The sequence below is a fragment of the Pelmatolapia mariae genome, linkage group LG20 (assembly GCF_036321145.2).
Source record: "Pelmatolapia mariae isolate MD_Pm_ZW linkage group LG20, Pm_UMD_F_2, whole genome shotgun sequence".
Classification (NCBI taxonomy): domain Eukaryota; kingdom Metazoa; phylum Chordata; class Actinopteri; order Cichliformes; family Cichlidae; genus Pelmatolapia; species Pelmatolapia mariae.
This window is the reverse complement of record NC_086244.1, coordinates 32,305,834-32,325,385: the sequence shown is the minus strand read 5'-3', so window position 1 is coordinate 32,325,385 and position 19,552 is coordinate 32,305,834. Positions and strand designations below refer to the sequence as shown.

The 19,552-nt window shown below is 39.2% G+C and overlaps 1 protein-coding gene across 2 annotated transcripts in view; it reads left to right on the top strand.

Moving 5' to 3' along the window:
• celsr3 (cadherin, EGF LAG seven-pass G-type receptor 3) overlaps positions 1–19,552 on the top strand; it is a 119,209-nt gene that overhangs the window by 32,839 nt on the left and 66,818 nt on the right. For both annotated transcript variants that reach the window (XM_063463627.1, XM_063463626.1), the window contains exon 4: positions 14,105–14,327. In XM_063463627.1, the coding sequence (XP_063319697.1) occupies positions 14,105–14,327 (223 nt within the window). The remainder of the gene's footprint in view (positions 1–14,104; positions 14,328–19,552) is intronic.

Genomic DNA, 19,552 nt, shown 5'->3' with positions numbered 1-19,552 from the left:
ACATGTTAAAAATTCTTTGTGGAAAAGTATCAATGAACTTGTATTTATAGTCTCTTGTCTCAGTCTTGCCAATGCTACTTCGCTGCGTGCACCACTTTGCCCCTCCACCGAACACATGCATGGTGACCTCGAGGAAACAAACTAAAGGAGAAACCAGCACAACGACAAATTACTGCAGAGTGCTGTAACCACACTGCATTGAAATTAAAACTCACAAAACACAATAAAAGTAGAATAAAAGATAACCAAACTGTTTTTGGGGAGCCAATAATGTGAATGAACAGCTGCAGAAGTAACAAGCTAACAGTAAACAGCTAATAGCAAGCAAATATGTATCTGTAGTATTACATGAATTGTGATACTTTGTATCTTTTTCTCTCTCACACCACAGATGATCCATCTGTGCTTTTGCAGCGTTTATCTGTTTGCTGGTGAGTCATTAGCTGAGCCTTCTGAATAAATTTGTGTTTTTAGAGAAGCGCCCCACATTTTTACCAACTAGCATTAGCATTTGAAATTCTAACCTCTGATTTATACCTCTCAAAACTATTTCCCATCAGCCTTCTGCAGATATCAAAGACCTTCTAATTTGAGCTTTAACAAACTTTTTGTGACCTGAGATCTCTGAACTTTTGTAAAATGAGTTTAAAGTGGGAATAGAAAAATTTTCACCTAACTAGCAAATGGGTAAGCTTCTTTGTACCTGCCGTCCATTCAGATGTCTGTCTGGGGAATCCAATACATTTAAGCTTTAAATTGAAACTGCATGCTCCACAGACTGAATTGTGTGTGTCTGTTGTTCTATTTATTTATTTATTGAATTACATATTTCTTTTACCATTTATAGTATTAAATGGTGGTCTTAAAAAAGACTACCATCTGAACATGAAGAGATGCAGGTTGTGGTGATAAAGAGTAGAAAAAACAGGGGCATTGCCACTAACTGAAGTAATTGAATGCTTTTTAAAGCTTTTTCTTCTCTAATCACTTTTCCCAAGGTGACATATATAGCAAGGAAATTGTAGCTCTTACCTTTACTTGTACAAAACTCAGCTGAAGCTCTGTGTTTCTATTCATAAAAAATGTAATATTTCTTGCCTCGAGCATTCATTTCTTTGAAAAACATGCTAAGCTTACAGTGCTGACAGGGACGTACAACAGTCATTAACCCTGAAAACAGGAAAAAGACCTCAGCGGTATAAAGACAAGTTCCCGGTACACCTTAAAGGCAGAGATAACAACTGACTAAAAGAGCGGATATCTGATCCTCCTTACAAAGTGAAAGAAAAGACTCAGAAGCGATAAAGACAGATGCACATTATGCAGATTTAGTAAGATATACTACACCTCGGAGAGCTGGGACATGCAAAGAGAAGATGACAAAAAGAGAGAAATTGGCATGGCTGCAGACTAAATACATTTGTGAAAAGATAAAATGGGGAGAGTTGGCATACGTAGAAATTAAATCTCTTGGTTGTGGGGAAGCAGTTTGTATGTTAGAGGAAATCTGAAAAACAGAAGAGGAGGGAAGGTGATGCGGTAGGCAGAGGAGAGATTAGTTTTGGGTGTGATAAAGAAGATATGCATGTTACACGGAGAAATTCAATCCAGCAGGCAGAGATGGAAACCAGAGCACACACTAAGAACAAATAGGCAATGTTTAAGCTTGTGAAGAATAATCTAAATGTATATGGAGGTTTTACCTTTTTGTAGGAAGTGGAGAAGGTTTAGAGAGAAGAAGAAATGGGATGAGGAGTGAGTGACTGAGAAAGAATGGGTTGCAGCAAGACTGAAGTTCAGGCTGTGAGACTAAATTAGTTTGAATTAGGAAAGAGAGAGAATAAAGAAAGGGAGAATGAAGAGGGAGGGAATTAGTTTGGGGAATGAAATGAAGAGTTGAGCATTTAATGCAGAAGAAGAGTGCATGAAATTAATGTGTGTGAGACAAACTGGAAAGTATAGAGGATATATAGAAGAGATATGAACTAAAGCAAATAATGAATATAGAACACCTCAAGCAAGAGAAAGAAAATTTGAGAAATGAAGTTGCAGTTTTTTGTAGCACTAACCTTTAGAGCAGGCGTGCATGGTGCACATCTATCCTGCTGTATCATTGAAAGGAAATCAGTAATTCTCCTTAAATCACTTTGACAGAGCGCTTCATACAAAGAGAAAGAATCCGTAATGTTGCACATTTTGAGGCTCAAGAACATTAACAATGTGCATTAATTATCTTTGCTCATAGAGACCACTCTACTTATTTGGTTTCTTGGTTTTAATCACACCGTTAATTGACACTTACTTATCTGCATCAAACTTAATTAACCACTTTTATACACCGGTATAAATGCTGTTCCAATACTAGAATTTCAAATGAAATAGGAAACTACTCATTACATTATAAAAATCTTTTAAAGCTGTATTTTTTTTAAAAAACATGAAAGTGAAAACAATATAAACATTTACATCAATGATGGCACTGCTTTAGTTTTCTGATTTAGTGTAAGGTCGTCTGCCTTTGTTTCTCTCTAGTTAAACATATTTCTCAGCTTCAAATTCAATATCAGTTTTAGACACCAAGATGGACCTTTGTTGCTGTTTATGTGAACAGTTTGAACAGTTTCTATCCTCTAGGAAATACATTTCAAACTGAAGGATGGCATGAGCACCAAAAACAGCTGTATGACTGGCCCCCTGAACAGCTGGCGTTCTACTGTCCTATATACCTGCTTACTGTATCACATATGCTGGGGGAGAAAGAGCAAAAAGAGGGTTTGGCGAAGAACACCTAATCTAACCAGAATGCAAACTAAATTAACAATAGAGCTCACAAAAACAGTACACAAATTAAAATTTTATCAAAAGTCTGGTGTGAATTTTAAACCAACAATCTGTGGATTATTCTCTGAGGGGAACATTTAAGTGAAGCAGAAAAGATATTCACCTAACTCACTATACTCCCAAAGACAGAAGAGACTCAAAGTTAGCACAGACAACTAAAAAGCAATCCAAATGAAAACGAAATTAGTTTTAAAAAGATAAGACCTGACAAGGAAAACGAATTAAGCGTCAAAGACGAAGAGCTTTAACGATAAGACAAAGACAATATTTGAGGAAAAAACTGATGAGAGGTTGTAAAAGGTGGAATTAAGATCATTTACCACAATGGGGAACAAAAAAGACTTGGTGCTGAGTATTCTGTAGAAAGATGGAGTTAAGAGAAGAATACATCTGATAAAGAGGAGTTTTGAAAAGTTTCTGGAGAGGGTTAAACTGGGAGAGTATGTGGAAGAAGAGAGCTTTGAGTTTTGTGGGGAAGATAAAACCAGGCCGGATGGGTTAGAGTGCAGGAGAGAGAGATAATGGCATAAGATGGATTATTCAGACAGTGACATGTGTTTTAGAGGTCATTAATAGAATAAAAGTGTGTGTGTGTGTGTGTGTGTAAGTCAGAGGTAACAAAGAATAAAGTGTTTGCCAGAGCAATAAGACCAATTGGTTTCAGGAAAGAGCACAGATAGCACGGGAGGAAATAGAAACATATAAATACATAACATAATAGAGTAGGTGTAATGGAAATATGTGCATTAAATGGGGAAAAAAACACACTGCAGGGGATGTGATATGTGGAGTCGACTAGGCTAAATGCATTAAACAGTGTGAGAGGAAGGAAAAAGGAGGCTAAATTAGTTTTAGGAAGATAAGTTGGGGAGCAGGAGGTAAGAGGAGAAGTTCACATATCTTGGATCCTCTCTGGTTTTACACATGCATATAAATAGTTGGGATTTCTTCATGAGCGGAAGCGAATGGGTTTCTTCATGTACCCATAAATGCATGGTTGACAGCTGTAATTCAAAATCATGTTTGGTGATTCGGGCGTTTGCTTACTCTGTAAAGCGAGTGTGTATAGCGCTGGTATTTTTAGGATCCTCTGAGTTTGTTGCCTGATCTGTTTGTACCATCAGTTTCTTTACATCACAGACCTTCACTTTAGTGGTCCATGCAAAAGTCTAGAAGCAATTATGTGGTTTAATGAATCAGTCTCACCATTGGGTACACTGATCACTTTCTACTTCACTACATAAAACTGGTTTAGGTTAAAGCTAGTGATGTGCGGGTCGATCCTGAAATATCGATTCCTCCGATACCAGTCATTTATGTTCTAGAATCGATTCTCACATTAAAATATCGATATTTTAGTAATTTAGGGTAAATTTGTAGTTTATCATTAACAGGAACACAGTGGAAAGGAACTATAACATTCGGATTGTCTACATTCGAAGGAACTACTTCCTCTTTCGCCTTTCATAGTCATGTGCGAAATACGGCAGCCCCTTGGCGTGCGCACTCACAACAATGGCTGAGCATAATTGGAGTCATGTGCGGACGTATTTTACCTCCACAAACAGCTGAGACGTGGTTTGCGATACATGTGGCAAAAAAGTGAGGTTTTGCCGCAACACCACAAACCTTGTCCTTACCTCAGAGTAAATCATATCACAGAATATGACGAGCGTATGTTGAGGCGAACTGAAGAGGAGGAGAGGGACAGGTGCTGCTAGGGCGAGACAGACGTCTCTCACGGAGTCCTTTAGTGCTGCGGGCAGGCAACTTGTTCAAATAGCGCACAACTTCAGTTTTTTATTTCTTTATGATGAACTCTGCATTATTAAGTGATAAGAACAAGTAATCTTATGTCCTGTAATCATTATGACGCTATAATTTGAGATACAATAAATAAAATAAGTTTTTGTACAAAGTATCGGTATCGGATCAGTATCGTCGATACCACCCTGAATTTTACTTGGTATCGGATCGGAAAGGAAATCAGTGGTATCGCACATCACTAGTTAAAGCTAAATTTAATCTTGTGTAAATCTTATATTTTTGCAGGTTCTTTACCTCACAAAATAAAGTGCCTAAAACAATTTGCATCTAAAATATAGCTGCAGCTATAACATTTACTTTAATACACAAATAATTGTTATTAAAAATTGTGATAATTTGTCCAGTTGCTTTTGAGCCTTGGGAATTGGGGTTTGTATATAGAAATGACTGTAATTCTTAAACTGTTAATGCAATACCATTTTAAAACCAGTGAATTCATGCTGAAAGTCTGCAGTTCACAATTTGATTGTTTCATTTAAAACCTACTGTAGTAGTGCACCTATAAAAAAGAGGAAAATAAACATAATTGTTCAAGTTCTACTTTACAGTACCACATTTATTTATGTTCGGAAATATATAACGTTGTGCAATATGACTTATTTGGGCAGCACGGTGGTTAGCACTGTTGCCTCACAGCAAGAAGGTCCTGAGTTCAATTCCACCATCAGGCCGGGGTCTTTCTGTGTGGAGTTTGCATGTTTTCCCCATGTGGCTTCTTTCTGGGTACTCTGGCTTCCTCCCACAGTCCAAAGACATGCAGTTAGTGGGGATAGGTCAATTGAAAAATCTGAATTGCCCGTGTGAATGGTTGTCTGTGTCTGTGTGTTAGCCCTGTGACAGACTAGCGACCTGTCCAGGGTGTACCCTGCCTCTCACCCTAAGACAGCTGGGATTTGCTCCAGCCCCCCTGTGACCCTGAAAAGGATAAGCAGCAAAGAATGGATGGATGGATTTGAATACATTAATTATCTTTTTGTTTTTCAGTCGTCACTCTCTCAGCTTCAGCTTTTTGAAAGTGTTTTAAAAGTGGATCCTAGAAATAAGGACTAAAAAAACTGATGTTACACAAAGCAGTCAAAATCACTCTATGCATCCCTAATAACTACTACATTAATTTATAAAATAACTCTTGTAATGTGCGGCACTCGTAACAGAAGTTACAGTTTCTGTTTACACAGTGATGTTTTGATGGTTATTTAAACTCATTCAGATGAGGACGGGAGGGTGCAGAGTCGTAGAAATTATGTATGGCGCAATAAAATGGAGGAATAGAGAATGAAAAAGAGGGGGAACAGAAGAATAAGCAAGAAAAGCCTAGAGGCTGAAGAGAGAAGGTTAAAGAGAATCAAAAATCAATGTGGGAAGTGATTGTTATCAGTGTCCGTCATCTGATCTCATGAAAACGGAAGAAACACAGGGGCAAGAGAGAGTTGTGACAGAGATGGCAGCAGATGAAAGCTGAAATGGGAACACTGAAAAAGACCGAACACGTGAAGGAAAGAGGGGGAGCAAACAAAAGAGGACAAATGCTCAAGAGTTAAAATTTTGTTTAAAAAAAAGCTTTGAGAGGGAATACATGTGTATGGGAGGGAAATACAGCTCACAAGAAACAGAAATAAGTCAATACCAAGTAAATTAATAAACAATATAGGGCAGAGGAAGAGAAATACAAAAGCACGATGAAGAAAAAGTGCCTGAAGGAAAGAAAAAGGAGAAATTTAGAGACTGAAGAGGAGGAGAGAAAATATGGGAGAGGGAGGAAGTATAAAAAGTGCAAATCGAAGTTGTTAAGTAAGGAACAAACAAAATGTTTTCACAAATCAAACCAAATGTGTTGAATGGATGTTTTTGCAATGGCTGAGGACGAAATTCAGCCCCAAAATCAGTGTGTGTGGAGTTAAGTTCAAGAAATGAGCGCAGAAGACTGATTTTCATCTCAGCTTGAGGCTAACGGCTCGAGGCTACATTAGAAGTGCTGCTGGTGGAGTTGAATTCTGGGTAATATAGGGACCAATTTTTCTTTTCCTAAGAAGCAGACGATATCTCCCTCATCTATTGTGATCCTGCAGTGTTAAATTGGTGGAGCACTTCTCAGCAGAGGCACACGCTGCAGCGATATCACACAAACAAATCTTGAGCTGCATGACATGCGGTGAATAATCGAACAAATAAGATGTTATGATAAAGGCGTTCCTTTAGATGACACATCTCGGAAGATTGATGGACTATCAGCGGGCTGAAGTCACCTGATGATGTCATCCTGATTCCCATCCAAGCTTTGATTTCCAGTTTAAGGTCTCAGCAGCGTCTATTGACAGCTATTGACTTACTTATTGATTTTTATTTAAGCTGTAGCTTTAACCTACACCCTTTCTGTTTGCCATATGAGTTGTTTTTTTTAAAATGGTTTAATTTCTTGTGATATAAATGAACCTAATAAAGAAAAAGATTTTAGAATTTCTTCTTTCAGACCCCACAAATAAGGGTGGGAACTGAAAAATAATACGTTCGGTAATATAGGCTGGAGCCCGTACTTCCATCAGTGAGTCAGAGTCCTGGCTTGCCTATTAGGTTTGGCCCCTTTTATCAAGTTTAAATCTGTAATAATAGTCTTTCAGTTTTGTGTCTCTGTGCAGTGCGAAGCTTTCTATATGTGGTGTTGTTTGCTTTTTTTCTCATGGCAGCTACATGACCTTTTGTCAGTTTATTCCAAGTAAACACATCATGATAAAATCCATTACTTCTTATACATGAAAGCAGTTTTTTTCTAAGAATCCATCCCTATTGAGTTACTATTTAGAATACAGCTTGTAAGATAATTCATAAAGAGTATCAGCATAATGGAAGCTATCGCTGTTTAATATCAGATTCATGCAAAACATCACAAATTGGATCATATATTTTACTAAATGAGGAATTTTTCCTGTGGGTTGTACACTATAAGTAAATAAACACCAAAAATAAAGGAGCACAAGCAACACCTATAGAGGTGATACAACAGGAAGAAGAAGGGGGAGACAACTGGGAGCGCGCTGGCCTCGAGGGATGCACCATGTGTTGAGGTGGAGGAGGAGGGTTATGGGGTGGGCGATTGGGCGGAGCGAACTAAGATGCCGGCGGTGGTTGAAGAATACTGGCTTTGATGAATAAAACATCTGAATGAATGAAGGGGTGGTGTGAATGCATTAAGCCTGGCATAGAGGGGGGAGAGGAATAAAAGAAGATGGTATAAGATGAAGGGAGGAAGGAGAAAGGAAGAGCAAAGCGTGGGGCGTTTTATATATAGAGATATAAGGTGGAAGTTAGAAAAACGAAGGAAGAAACAAAGGGCGGGGAGAGGATGCAGGGAGGGGAGGAAACAACGAGGTGATTGAAAATAGTGCTCGGTCTCAAACAACAAAGGGAGCGTGGAAGCTCAGACAGAAGTTTTCAGACTTGAATATTTTTTTCTCTGAATTGTTTTGAGCTGGTTTGTTTGTGAGTAAATGGCAGAAATGGACTTTTAAAAAATACAATAAGATATAAAAAAGTGCGGCTATTTAGAAGATAAAATAGAAAAATGGGCCTAACTATCAAAAGTGAAATTACACATTGTGCAAAAGGATCCTATTAAAACCCGTCCCTGTGATTCTAACTTCTAAAATATGAAGATTTGCTGCGTTTCTCTGATTCATTTCATTGTACATGTAATTTTCAAGCTTTCACTTTGACCTTTGTTTTCTTGTCATGTTATTAATTTTTTTTAAAAAAAGAAGAAGAAAGAGTTGCATCCCTGCTCGGTGCAGCTGCAGCGGGTTGGCGTGTATTACCTTCTTAAAATGTAAATAACAAAGCAGGAAATGCACTTGTTACTTTTTAGTAGTGGGATATTTTCATGATGCAGAGTTTTGTCTGTGTGTGATTCTTTGTTTGGCTGGGTGTATGTATTAAGGTAGCAGTGTCTTATTTGTGTGGGCGTGTGCATTTCCATTCTTGTCTGCTCATTAAAAACCATCTGTCCATGTTCGCAAAGTGTTTGTGGGGAATTTTAAGTGCTATCTTGCTATCGGACACCCACGTTTTTAGCAAGCGCTTGACCTTTCTGTCTTTGTGTGAGTTAAAACGCAGAGCCAAATGAGGAATTACAAACTCTCTGTCCTGCCTTCTGTGTGTGTGTGTGTGTGTGTGCGTGCGTGCGTGCGTGTGTATCACCACTGCTGATCAGCGTAAGTGCTTTTGTCAAGTGGACGCCTTCACCGTCTGGGCAAAAGACCATTGTTGAGTCAGTCTGAGATCACATCTGCTCTGCTTTACTTCTTGTAATTCCAGTGTGTGTGTGTGTGTGTGTGTGTGTGTGTGTGCGTGTGTGTTATTTTTGGTACTGTAAAAATGTATACAAAGGTTGTTTTTATTTTCTTGTCAGTCTTCCGTCATCAGTTTACTTTCAGTCAGTCAGCTTGGTGTGCATAACGAATCAGCATGTGCCTGTGTTGAGTTTGTGTGTGTGTGTTTGCAGGTGTCTGTAAGTCTCACTGCCTGCATAATTCATGAGTATTAATGTCTATTTATTTATTTTAATATTAATGAGAGGGTCTGTACGGGTGAGTGGGTGCAACAGACAAAAGCAGGGAAATGGTGCTGCGTTAGTGAGTGTGTGTTGTGTTGTGTGTCTGTGGGGTGTCTCAGTTTAATTGGTTCCCTGTTGTGTGCGCTTACATTGAAGTATACGTTTCAGGTGAAATCGGAGAGAGGATGAGAGAAGCCTAAACAAGGACAGACACGTGATAATTTGAATGTCCTTGGGCTGTTGTAAGATGGGCTGGGTGTTTGACTGGGCATCTCACTCTGTGTGTGTGTGTGTGTGTGTGTGTGTGTGTGTGTGTGTGTGTGTGTGTGTGTGTGTGTGTGTGTGTGTGTCCATCCTCAGGCTGATTTGATAGTGTGTGAGAGAGTATGTTTGTCAGCCAAAACCAGCAGATATTGGCTGCCTGGTGGCACATGGGGGAAGGTGTTGTGGGAAAACGGGTTGGATGAAATGAAAAAGATGTTAAAATGACTGATAGGGAAGTTATCGTTTGGATTTGAAGTCAAGGCGAAAAAGAGCATGCAGTGGAGGACAGGCGGATGCTGGAGAGGTGGAGGAAAGGACTAATGGCAGGGGAGAGTGACATGTTTAGCAAATTATATCACTAATTCTTTTGCGAGCTTAAAATGCTTAATCACTGTTCCTTTCAGTTTATGTGGTGTGCGTCACACGTAGTCAGTATCAGTGTGTATCGAGTCTGACTGCTCGTGCTTTTACAGCTTCTCCTGTCTTTGTGTCTCTGACTGGCAGTGCATTTGTGTGTGTGGTCATGACTCACCCTCAAATGCCTGTGTGTTTGTGTGTGATGTGTGTCAGATATTATTTGTATCTGCTGAAAGGTGAGGATGTTTATTGACTTACACACGCATGATTTATTGTTGTTGTGTTTTTAGTTGTGTGTGCGATACTGTTATGATGTGAGAAGTTTGCCAGTGGGCACGCTGGCACAAACTTAAAGCAGTGCAAACATAGTGCCAACAGAGACAGTTACACGATAAAACCCGACAGCCTCGAGGGCAGGAGCGATGATCCATGTGTGTTTGCATGTTTGTCTGTGCGTGTCCGTGTGTGTGTGTGTGTGTGTGTGTGTGACACAGAGAAATAGAGAATCGAAGAAAGGACATGAAATTGAGTGTGTGTGTTTATGTGTTAAAAATAATGAATTGAATTTATTATTTAGATGTTTGGTTATGTGTTTTGTTTATTTGGTATCTTCCTGGGTGTGTGTGTGTGTGTGTGTGTGTGTGTGTGTGTGTGTGTGTGTGTGTGTATGTGTGTGTGTGCGTGTGTGTGTGTGTTTGAAGCCATCCCCAGGTTCTAAAGTTGGTCCTCAAGGAGCCATCTATCTTAAGGCTAGTTTCAAACCCTGTCTGCTCTGGTGATATGGAGGCCACTGGGTGTGGGTGTTTTTTGTGTGTAGCTGCTAAATGTCAGACAATGTGTGTGTCCAAATATGCTCCAGGAAAGGTGAAAGCCTGAAAGAGAGAGCGTATTCCTTCATACCTTTTTATGTGGTTGATTGAATATGTGCCTGTGTGTGTGTGTGTGTGTGTGTGTGTGTGTGTGTGTGTGTGTGTGTGTGTGTGTGTGCGTGCGTGTGTGTGTGTGTGTGTGTGTGTGCTGTGTGGGTGTTTATGCCTCTTGAGACACTCTAGACTGGAGCTTCTTTGACTGGCAGCCAAATCTGTTTATTCTCGTCTGCAGATTTGCTCATGTTGTTTTTGTTATTCAGCATCTAAGTCAACAGAAAAATCCCCCCCGCCCTCCCTCAACCCCCTTTTCTGGCATAAATTGCAAATGTTATACAGAGTCTTATTGTTGACAGGTGAAATCTTGCAGCTGTAATTTTGTTGTTTTTTTTTTAAAAATACATGCAGTTTGTGTTTGTTTGAGTGATGGTAAATGTTAGTTCCTGCGCAACAGTTACTCTTACTACTGCTTCTCAGGAATCAGCACCCTGCCGTTCCCATCGGCTAATCAGGGAATAATTTACATCGAAAGCGCTTGATGAATGTGGTTGAATGCTTGATAGGAAAGGAAATCTGCCACTGCCACTTAAACCTTTAACATGGGAAAAAGACCTGTTGCTGTACAGGAAAGGTAATTTTCATGACCCTCATTGTACCACCTGTAGAGAGACATATCTCAGGCGACATAACGTATATAAGTCCTGTGCTGAGAGTAATGAACCTGCGCAAACCAGCAGCGGTGAGCGTGAAAGCTACATTTCTCTGATTCATTTCACTGTTGATCATATATGATGATGATCAGAGCTTGATGTACAATGTTATCCTAATTTAAATTTTATGCCCTTTAAGTATTTATTATTGCCTGTGCTCCTTTGCAGAATTAAATCTGAGGGTTCCTAAAACAGGAACTTCATGTCATTTATTTTTTCTAAACTCATTCTTCAGAGACCTTTTTTTATTTCAGTTTCTTTGCCTTTATTCTTATAATATCCCCAATGTTTCTTTTGGATTCAAGTCAGGTTATATACTTGGACAGGTAATATTTTTTCTTCCTTAAGAAACTCTTGTGTGACTTTGGCAGTGTGCTCTGGATGATTGCTGTGATGGAAAAATTCAGTCAGGCTTCTGGAGGCTGTGGGAAGAGAAGTCGTCTTCTCAGACAGTATTTTGGTATATCCACAGGCGCTGCCAAAAAATGCCAGTTTGCAATCATTTTACCCTATTATTGCACTACTACCTCTGTGCATTCACTGCAGTAGTCCTAACCAAGTTCACACTTAACATGCTGGATCCCGTGTGAGCCAGAGGAATACACCACACGTTTGAGCTAATGTAATGAAAAAGTGTGATACCATTAACCACAAGGCCTCTTGTTAGCTGCTTTAGTAAAAATTTAAAGTTGTAATTTTATGCTGAAGAGCAGTAAAGTTTAGCTGCAGTACAGTGATGTTGCTGTTATGCATCATTGTTGTTGCATGGAGTTTCTACTGTATATTAGGCCCTGTATTTTCTTACTCAGGAGGCAATTTATGGGAAAAAATAGAAAAAAGATGTTTTTCCTGAGTTCACCAGCAGATTTTCAGACCTTGAGAGTCAATAAATATCTGAAATGACTTGGCACACTAATGTGTTACAGCACTCTTCCCTCCCCAGCGGGGGTAAAAAAAATTTAGCAGAGGCAGGGACATGCAGACCAGAGTGGGAAGAGTGGGAAGAGCATTTCCCTCGGCCAATCACACCCTGGTCTCAATGAAATATTTATTTTGATTATTCATAATGATATACACTTACCAGCCACTTCAATAGGTACACTTTGCCAAGACTGGGTTGGATCTCCTTTTGCCTTCAGAACTGCCATTATTTTTCATGGCATAGACTCAACAAGGTGCTGGAAAATTACACATATTTTGTTCCATACTGACTAGGTAGCATCACAGTTGATTTGAGCTTTGCCACAGGATATATTCGCCGTTAGCTCTAGAGAAGGTTGTGCAGAAAAATTGCAGCAGATCAGCAGTTTCTAAAATACTCAGAACAGCCCGTCTGGAGCCAACAACCATGCCAGACTCACTTTCTTCCCCATTCTGATGCTCAGTTTGAGCTTCAACAGGTCGTCCTGAACCAAGTCTACATGCATAAATGCGTTGAGTTGCTGAGTAGATATTTGCGTTAACGAGCATGTGCCAAATCTGCCTATTTAACCCTGTAAAGCCTAATGATTGCCAGACATTTGTTTTTAAACTGAGGTGTTTATTGCTACATTTGAGCAGCTTATTGCCTAAAAATGCATTGTGCAATTTATTTTTGATGTGTGGCATTACAGGGTTGTAGAGAGTTTACGCATTTCTCACCATATGTTTCAGCCTCTTTTGGAGTTTGATTGAATATAAGACATTGTTACTTTAGTGCTCAGCCCCCAAATTCTAAAAGGTCAGGTCAAAATATTGGTGATTTTAAAAAAAAACCTCAAGTGGTGTTGCTAGAAACTAATATTACAGCTACCTGTCAACATTGATGAGACAAACACAGCCCACCCTGTCTCCAGCAGATGCATTAAAAGGTGATGATACAGCACTATGAAGCAAATCCCTTTAATCAAACTCAGACTCTAACTTTACTGTAACACACTGACTATGCATAAATTCTAAAACTTTCTGAAAGTTTGTGTTTTATGTGCGGTCTGTATGAGTAAGTGTATTTAATGTGGAATTTTGAACATTTTCTCACTTAAACCATGAGGGAGTAAAGCAAGGGAGTAAACTGAAAACAGAAAACAGCTTACTATAAATGAACAGGAAGTGCATTTTTGATTTTACTGTGGGAGAATAAAACAAGCTGTATTCACACAAAATATTGCTGTAATACTTACAGCATGTTGGGAAAAACTTAAACGGTGGCTCATATTTCCCGCTCATTATCCCCACCATGCTCAGATCGGTAAATTATTTAAATCAAGACAATGTTTTATTTCAACTTTAATCAGGGATTTGTTGCACTGGAGGTTTAGTGGATTTTTCAGTTGTGCTCTGCTGCTCTGAACAATGTTTTGTCGCACAGCACCTGTGTGTTTTGACAGACCTGCCAATGGGAGCAGTGAGGTCAGATCCTGTGAATATTAATTGCCTGTGAAACAAGCTTTGAAATGGCAAAAGTGGTAGGATACTGATGGGAATTGATTTATTTGTTTATTTGATGTTAGCCTTTTGAATTGGTGCAGAAAACAATGGTGGAAATGTTCATAAATACCAAGAATGTTTATTTTTATCAGAATCTGTTGCTTTGGTATTTCTGCATATATACAGAAACTTTGAGTGAAAGTTAGATTAACTACTGAGAGATTTACGGCTTTTATGGTCGCTTTGGTTGGCTAACACTAACATTGTGGGGTTTTTTTCTGTTTCAGGTGATCGTTGTGAGTTTGACCACCGGCAGGGCAGGTGCATGCCAGGTGTGTGTCGTAACGGAGGGACGTGCCGGGAGCTTTCGGGTGGGGGTTTCCGATGTGAGTGCCCGGCAGGAGCCTATGAGCGACCATACTGCACCGTCACCGCCCGGTCCTTCCCGCCCAAGTCCTTTGTCATGTTCCGGGGGCTCAGACAGAGATTTCACCTCTCCATCTCATTAACGTGAGTAGACTTGAGTAAACATTCTGTCATTTCCTTTCCTGTCTTTTTCTCTATTATTTTTTTTGTCTCTTCTTTCAGCTTCCATCAGACATAGCAGGATGGATCACTCTCTGATTCCCTCTTATAGTGTCTCCACTTTTCTTTAAGCTGTTTTTTAAAATTATATCATCTCCATCTTGGAGAGTGATCCTTTTATTTATGGCTTCCCTGTATCCTCCCTCTACTTCGCTTCTTTAAAAGCATTGCTTCTCCATTCAATCCCATCTGCTTTGCTTTGCTGTCTTTCTTTCTTTCTCCTCTATGTTCTTATCTTCCATCTGACCATCCTGCTGCAAAAGCTCTGAAAGGAAATGACTTCATGGTTGGAACGCTTCTTTTTAATATTAAATTATTAAATTACCAAGTCAGAAAAAAAACATGCTTCTTAGTCAGTAAGGCTATTAATTTAAAATGCCCAATTAACACCTAAAACCACAGACTGTATATGAAAGATGGCCATGGCACCATGATGTCACGTTCTGGCTAATAGACCCCTCTTTTGAAACTTTGAGTTTAGCATTACGGCTTGATTTTTGGGGAATGAAATGACTATGTATGAATGAGAAGGTAAAATGTTAAGTAAGCAGCTAATGTTAGCGCAGCATATCAGGACAAGCACCAACTATCAAGCATGATGGTAGAGGGCTGATGGATTGGGTTTTGTTCATGTGAGGTTATATTTGAGCCCTGGTAAGGACCAGAATATTTTTTTATTATGTCCTGATATGTAAACACAACTTTCAGCCGCTCCCTCATCGTGAGTCACCACAGTGGGTAACTGCATGTTTGATTTTTACAGTAGATACCTTTCCTCACACAACCCCCAAGAGATATGTGTCTCCTCCTTAGATTAAACCAGGGATCTTTTGCTTGTCAGGGTAGGCTGACGTGTAGTGCACCACAGTGTGGAGCCACATGATGTCCTGATATGTGTACATTCTTTTAATCATGCGTGTACAAATGTGTATGGGGCACATTTGCAGCAAGATTTTAGTCAAGGTTTTCAAGAATCTCACAGCATTTCAACACAAGTTTCATCATATTTTTTTTATTTACTAAGATTGTAAATTAAATCGGGGCACTGACTTTACCTACAAGAGAATTTTTGCAATAGTTTCCGTTTTGCTTGGCTCGCTCGCAGCACATTTTTATTTGAGTTAACACTTTCTGCCTGAGCATATATGTAATGCTAATGTTGTGGCAGAGGTCAGTGACTCCTTTTACCCATCCAAAATCATTTTTCAGTTGCTGCTTGCCTCTAGACATACCAAGCCCACAAGAGATTTGAAGTGGTGCTTAAGAGTGGTCAGGCAGGGTTATGGGATGGATGGTTGCCATGGGTGATGTCGTCTAATGATAGTTGCTAGGGTGATGTTGCCCATGGGGTTGTTGCTAAGCTGATGTGTCTCAGTTGCGGTCATTGTATTGCTTGCTAAATGAGCATTATTGGTGCATAAAAGCACTACATGTGGTTTCTTCTGTTGATTTGTGGTCACCATTAGTTAAGTTAAGGAATGAAGCATGAAGGGCATGTTTTCTTTTTTAAGAGAAGCTTGCTTTATGAGCATTTAGCAGGTATCGTGTTAACATTTCTCTGTGTGTTGTTGCTGCTTTAAAAGAGTCCCACGCTGGGTGGAAAAATCTGTGTATAGAAAGGAGTTAATCTTCCATTTTCTTTTAGTAATTTTAATCAAGGACTTCTTGAGAAAAGCATTGATTTTTTTGAACAGATAATGTGTGGTCTTTTTCAGCACCATGCTTTCACATTCGTTCAAACCCAGTCAGATCTGTGAGTTTTGTTCTTAGTCTGTAGCTCTGCTTTATGGCAGCACCAAGCAGCAAGGCTGAAAAATGAAGCCAGCAAAGTGCCAAAAAAACCTGCAGTTCCTTAAGTCGCCACTAGAGTCTGAGAACTTTAAAACCTGGTACAAAAAGCAGCTTCGGTTTCTAGTAAAATTCCCCCTTGATGATTTTTTTTTTGATTTAGAATGGTCTTTTATTAGTTTTTGTTAAACTTTAATAAGGCTTAAATCATTGGGTGTAGTCACATTTTAAATGGAATTAAATTCAAATAAATAGCATGGTTTGCTTTGTGCGCAGTGGTACCACAGTGCCAGAGGTCTGTGCTCCAGTTTTCATGAAGAAAATTCCAGTATTTTATTTACATGTTACTAAATAGCAGTAACCATTCACAACTGGTGGGGAAATAATTACTTGGTGGTTGCCATCTGGTCTCTGGGACTGAGGCCATGTTACCTAACCAAAACATGTTTGCATTAGCTGAGAACTTACGGCTTCATACTGCCATCCAAATATGTTTACTTTTGGCTCCATGTGAATAATATGGCAGCTTCCTACATGCTAATCCTGAAGCTTGAAGGGAAAGGCTAACAAACTAATGTGTGACATCATATTGGCTACGTCCATCTTTTATGTACAGTATAAGGGGGACACAGACTGTATGGAAGTCAAATTATTATGAAAAGAGATAAACATGATTTAAATTTAAGCTCCTGTTTCATGTGTTAATTGAGGGCAAAATAGACTTCCCTCCACAAGATGGCTTTTTTAGGTTTCTATAGATCTAACTGCATATGAAAGCATAAGCGACAATATGACTCTGCTCTCTATGAATACGAAACAACTGCTATGACTTGAGTTCAAGTTTTTAATGCATTTGAAAGGCAGTTGCATGAGAGAGAGTGTGTGCATGTGTGTTTCTGACAGCGTTTGTTTTCTTCTCTTCAGCTCTGCTTGAAATTGACTGCTAAGCTAACCGAGTTTAAGGAATAAAAATGATCATAAACACATGATATTCCATCTTGTAGTTTATTGCTTTTGGGAATAAGTCACATCATATTAATTTGTTTAATGCAGTTCTTGGCGGCACGTAATGAATTTCACAAACAGCAATAACACTGACAAAAACAGACACGCTGAACATATAAAGCATGCTTCTTTGCATTTATTTACTCCTTCAACTCCTCTGTGTCTCCGCTTGGCTGACTCCACACATTATCTCCAGTTACTCTATCAAAGCTCAGGTTACAATTTTTTTTTTTTTTAGCTATTTCTGGTGGCACGGATAGATTAGATATGCATACTAGATATTTTGGCACAGTGCAGTCGGAGCGACAGCAAATCCATACAAAGAAGGCACATATCTGCTAGCCAGAAACCCTGGGTTTATTTTAGACAATGGCAGCGTCCTCAGATTCACCAGAACAGTGATAAGATGCTCTTCTTTCCTTACAATTCTACACTGCTGGAATGATTTCCATTGGAATTTAAACCAAGAAAATAAAATGCAGATATGATAATTTTAACTCAACAAAATTGCAAACGGTAGAAGAATATTTTTCTTCAACAACTTAAAACCGTTTGAAAGGCAGACATTTATAACCATGCTGCTCTAGGGCTTCTTTCCTGTTGCTGAACCTGACCTCCTGCATCTGTGCACTGGATTTATTTGACTCTCTAGCGGGGTTGGGCTGGATCCAATTTTTGACACCACTGAACCTCACTGAAGGTAGAGAAACCTTGAATAAAAATTTCAGGGCCCTGCAGGTGCTATTTGTCAGCTGCCTACAAATTGCAGTGTACGATTTTAAAATTGAGCCGCTTAGTTGAAGGGAATAGTAAAAACAGGCAAACTGTTGTGGTATCATGTTTAAAACAACATCTCGGTACTTTTTAATGTGGACATTTTATGCAGTGAGAATCTTTTCTGTATCTTGCCACCAGGACAGAGTATTTCTCATCTGTTCTGTGCAAAATAGACTTTTTATTTGCGTCTGAGCAGCTGAGGGAGAGGAAGGTTCCAGCAGTATGGTTTATTAACTCTGGCATAGTCTGAATACCTTTTGTTCTTCCGCACTAAGCAGGAGTCATTTTTGTTCTGCTGTGTCTGAGATAGTTTTTTGTTTCTGTTCCTTCCTGTATCGGAGTGAAAAATATAATTTAAAATGTGTCATATTCTCTCTGCATGCATATAAAAATGTACAGCCATGGTAAAAAGAGAGTACACCCTCTATCAATTCTAAGGTAATAAAAATTCTGATCAGGCTTTAAAATTATTTAAATATCGCTGCTGTGGTCTGGGGTCATTGTGTTTTGGACTTTCAAATCTTCCTAATTCATTATTGTTTTGTACTTAGATAGTAGGTTTTTGTTTCTGTCTTTGGTTTTCTTGTCCTTTTGAGTTTTTGAATTCCCATCAGTTTCCTGTTGTATTATTTTATGTATCTGGTGTAGTCACAAATTGCGTTAGGTTTCTTAGTTCTCTCCCTGTCCTCTTAGCTTCTTCTCTGTGTTTTTGCCTTTAATATCATGTTGAGTCAGTCTTGCCTTTGTGTCGGTTTGCTCTTTTGTATGTGTCAAGCTAATCTGTCCTAATCCTGGTCCCTGTATTAGTTACTTCCTGTTTTATTTTGATAGTCCCTCATCTCTGTGCTTTATGTTTAGTTTTGCTTCCCTTGCCTCGTTATGCCTAATTTGCTCCTGCTGTGTGTCGCAGCTGACTTCACTCCCCTAATCACTCTCCTGTGTATATATTTTGCCGGTCTCCCTTTGTCCTTTATTGGAGCATCAGCTCATTTTCCCATTGATTCCCAGTTACTTGTGCTGCCTAATGTTTTTCCAAGTGTCTTCATTGTTTAGACGTTTTCAGTTCCTTTTGTATTTTATGCTTACTTTTGGTTTGTGGACCATTCAGCCTAAAAAACAGCTCGCCTTTTGTTAAGATTATTTCATCTCCAAGCACCTACATTTGTGTCCTCAACATCACACTCGGCCTGTTCATCCCACAGACCATAACAGCAACCTTAAATGCACAACAATGCACGACATATTACACCACGTCATTATGTATTTAACAAGAATTAATCCAGAATGCGTTTTTGGCAGCTTCAAAGTTGGTATGAGGTGTTTGTGCTGATATGCTGTGTTTGGCTTTCTCTAACTTTCTAGGTTTGGCAGGTCTGCAAACGTAAGCCGGGCTGCCATGTTCTTTTTAGAGAGAAGAGACTTTCTCCTGGCAGCCCTTCCAAATATCCATACTAGTTCAGTCTTTTTCTAATTATACTGTCATGAATGTTAATATTTAAAATGCTAACTGGGGCCTGTACCTCTTGGGTTTTTGCAATTTCTCTGAGCATGACACAGTCTGGATGAATTTCCAGTTATGT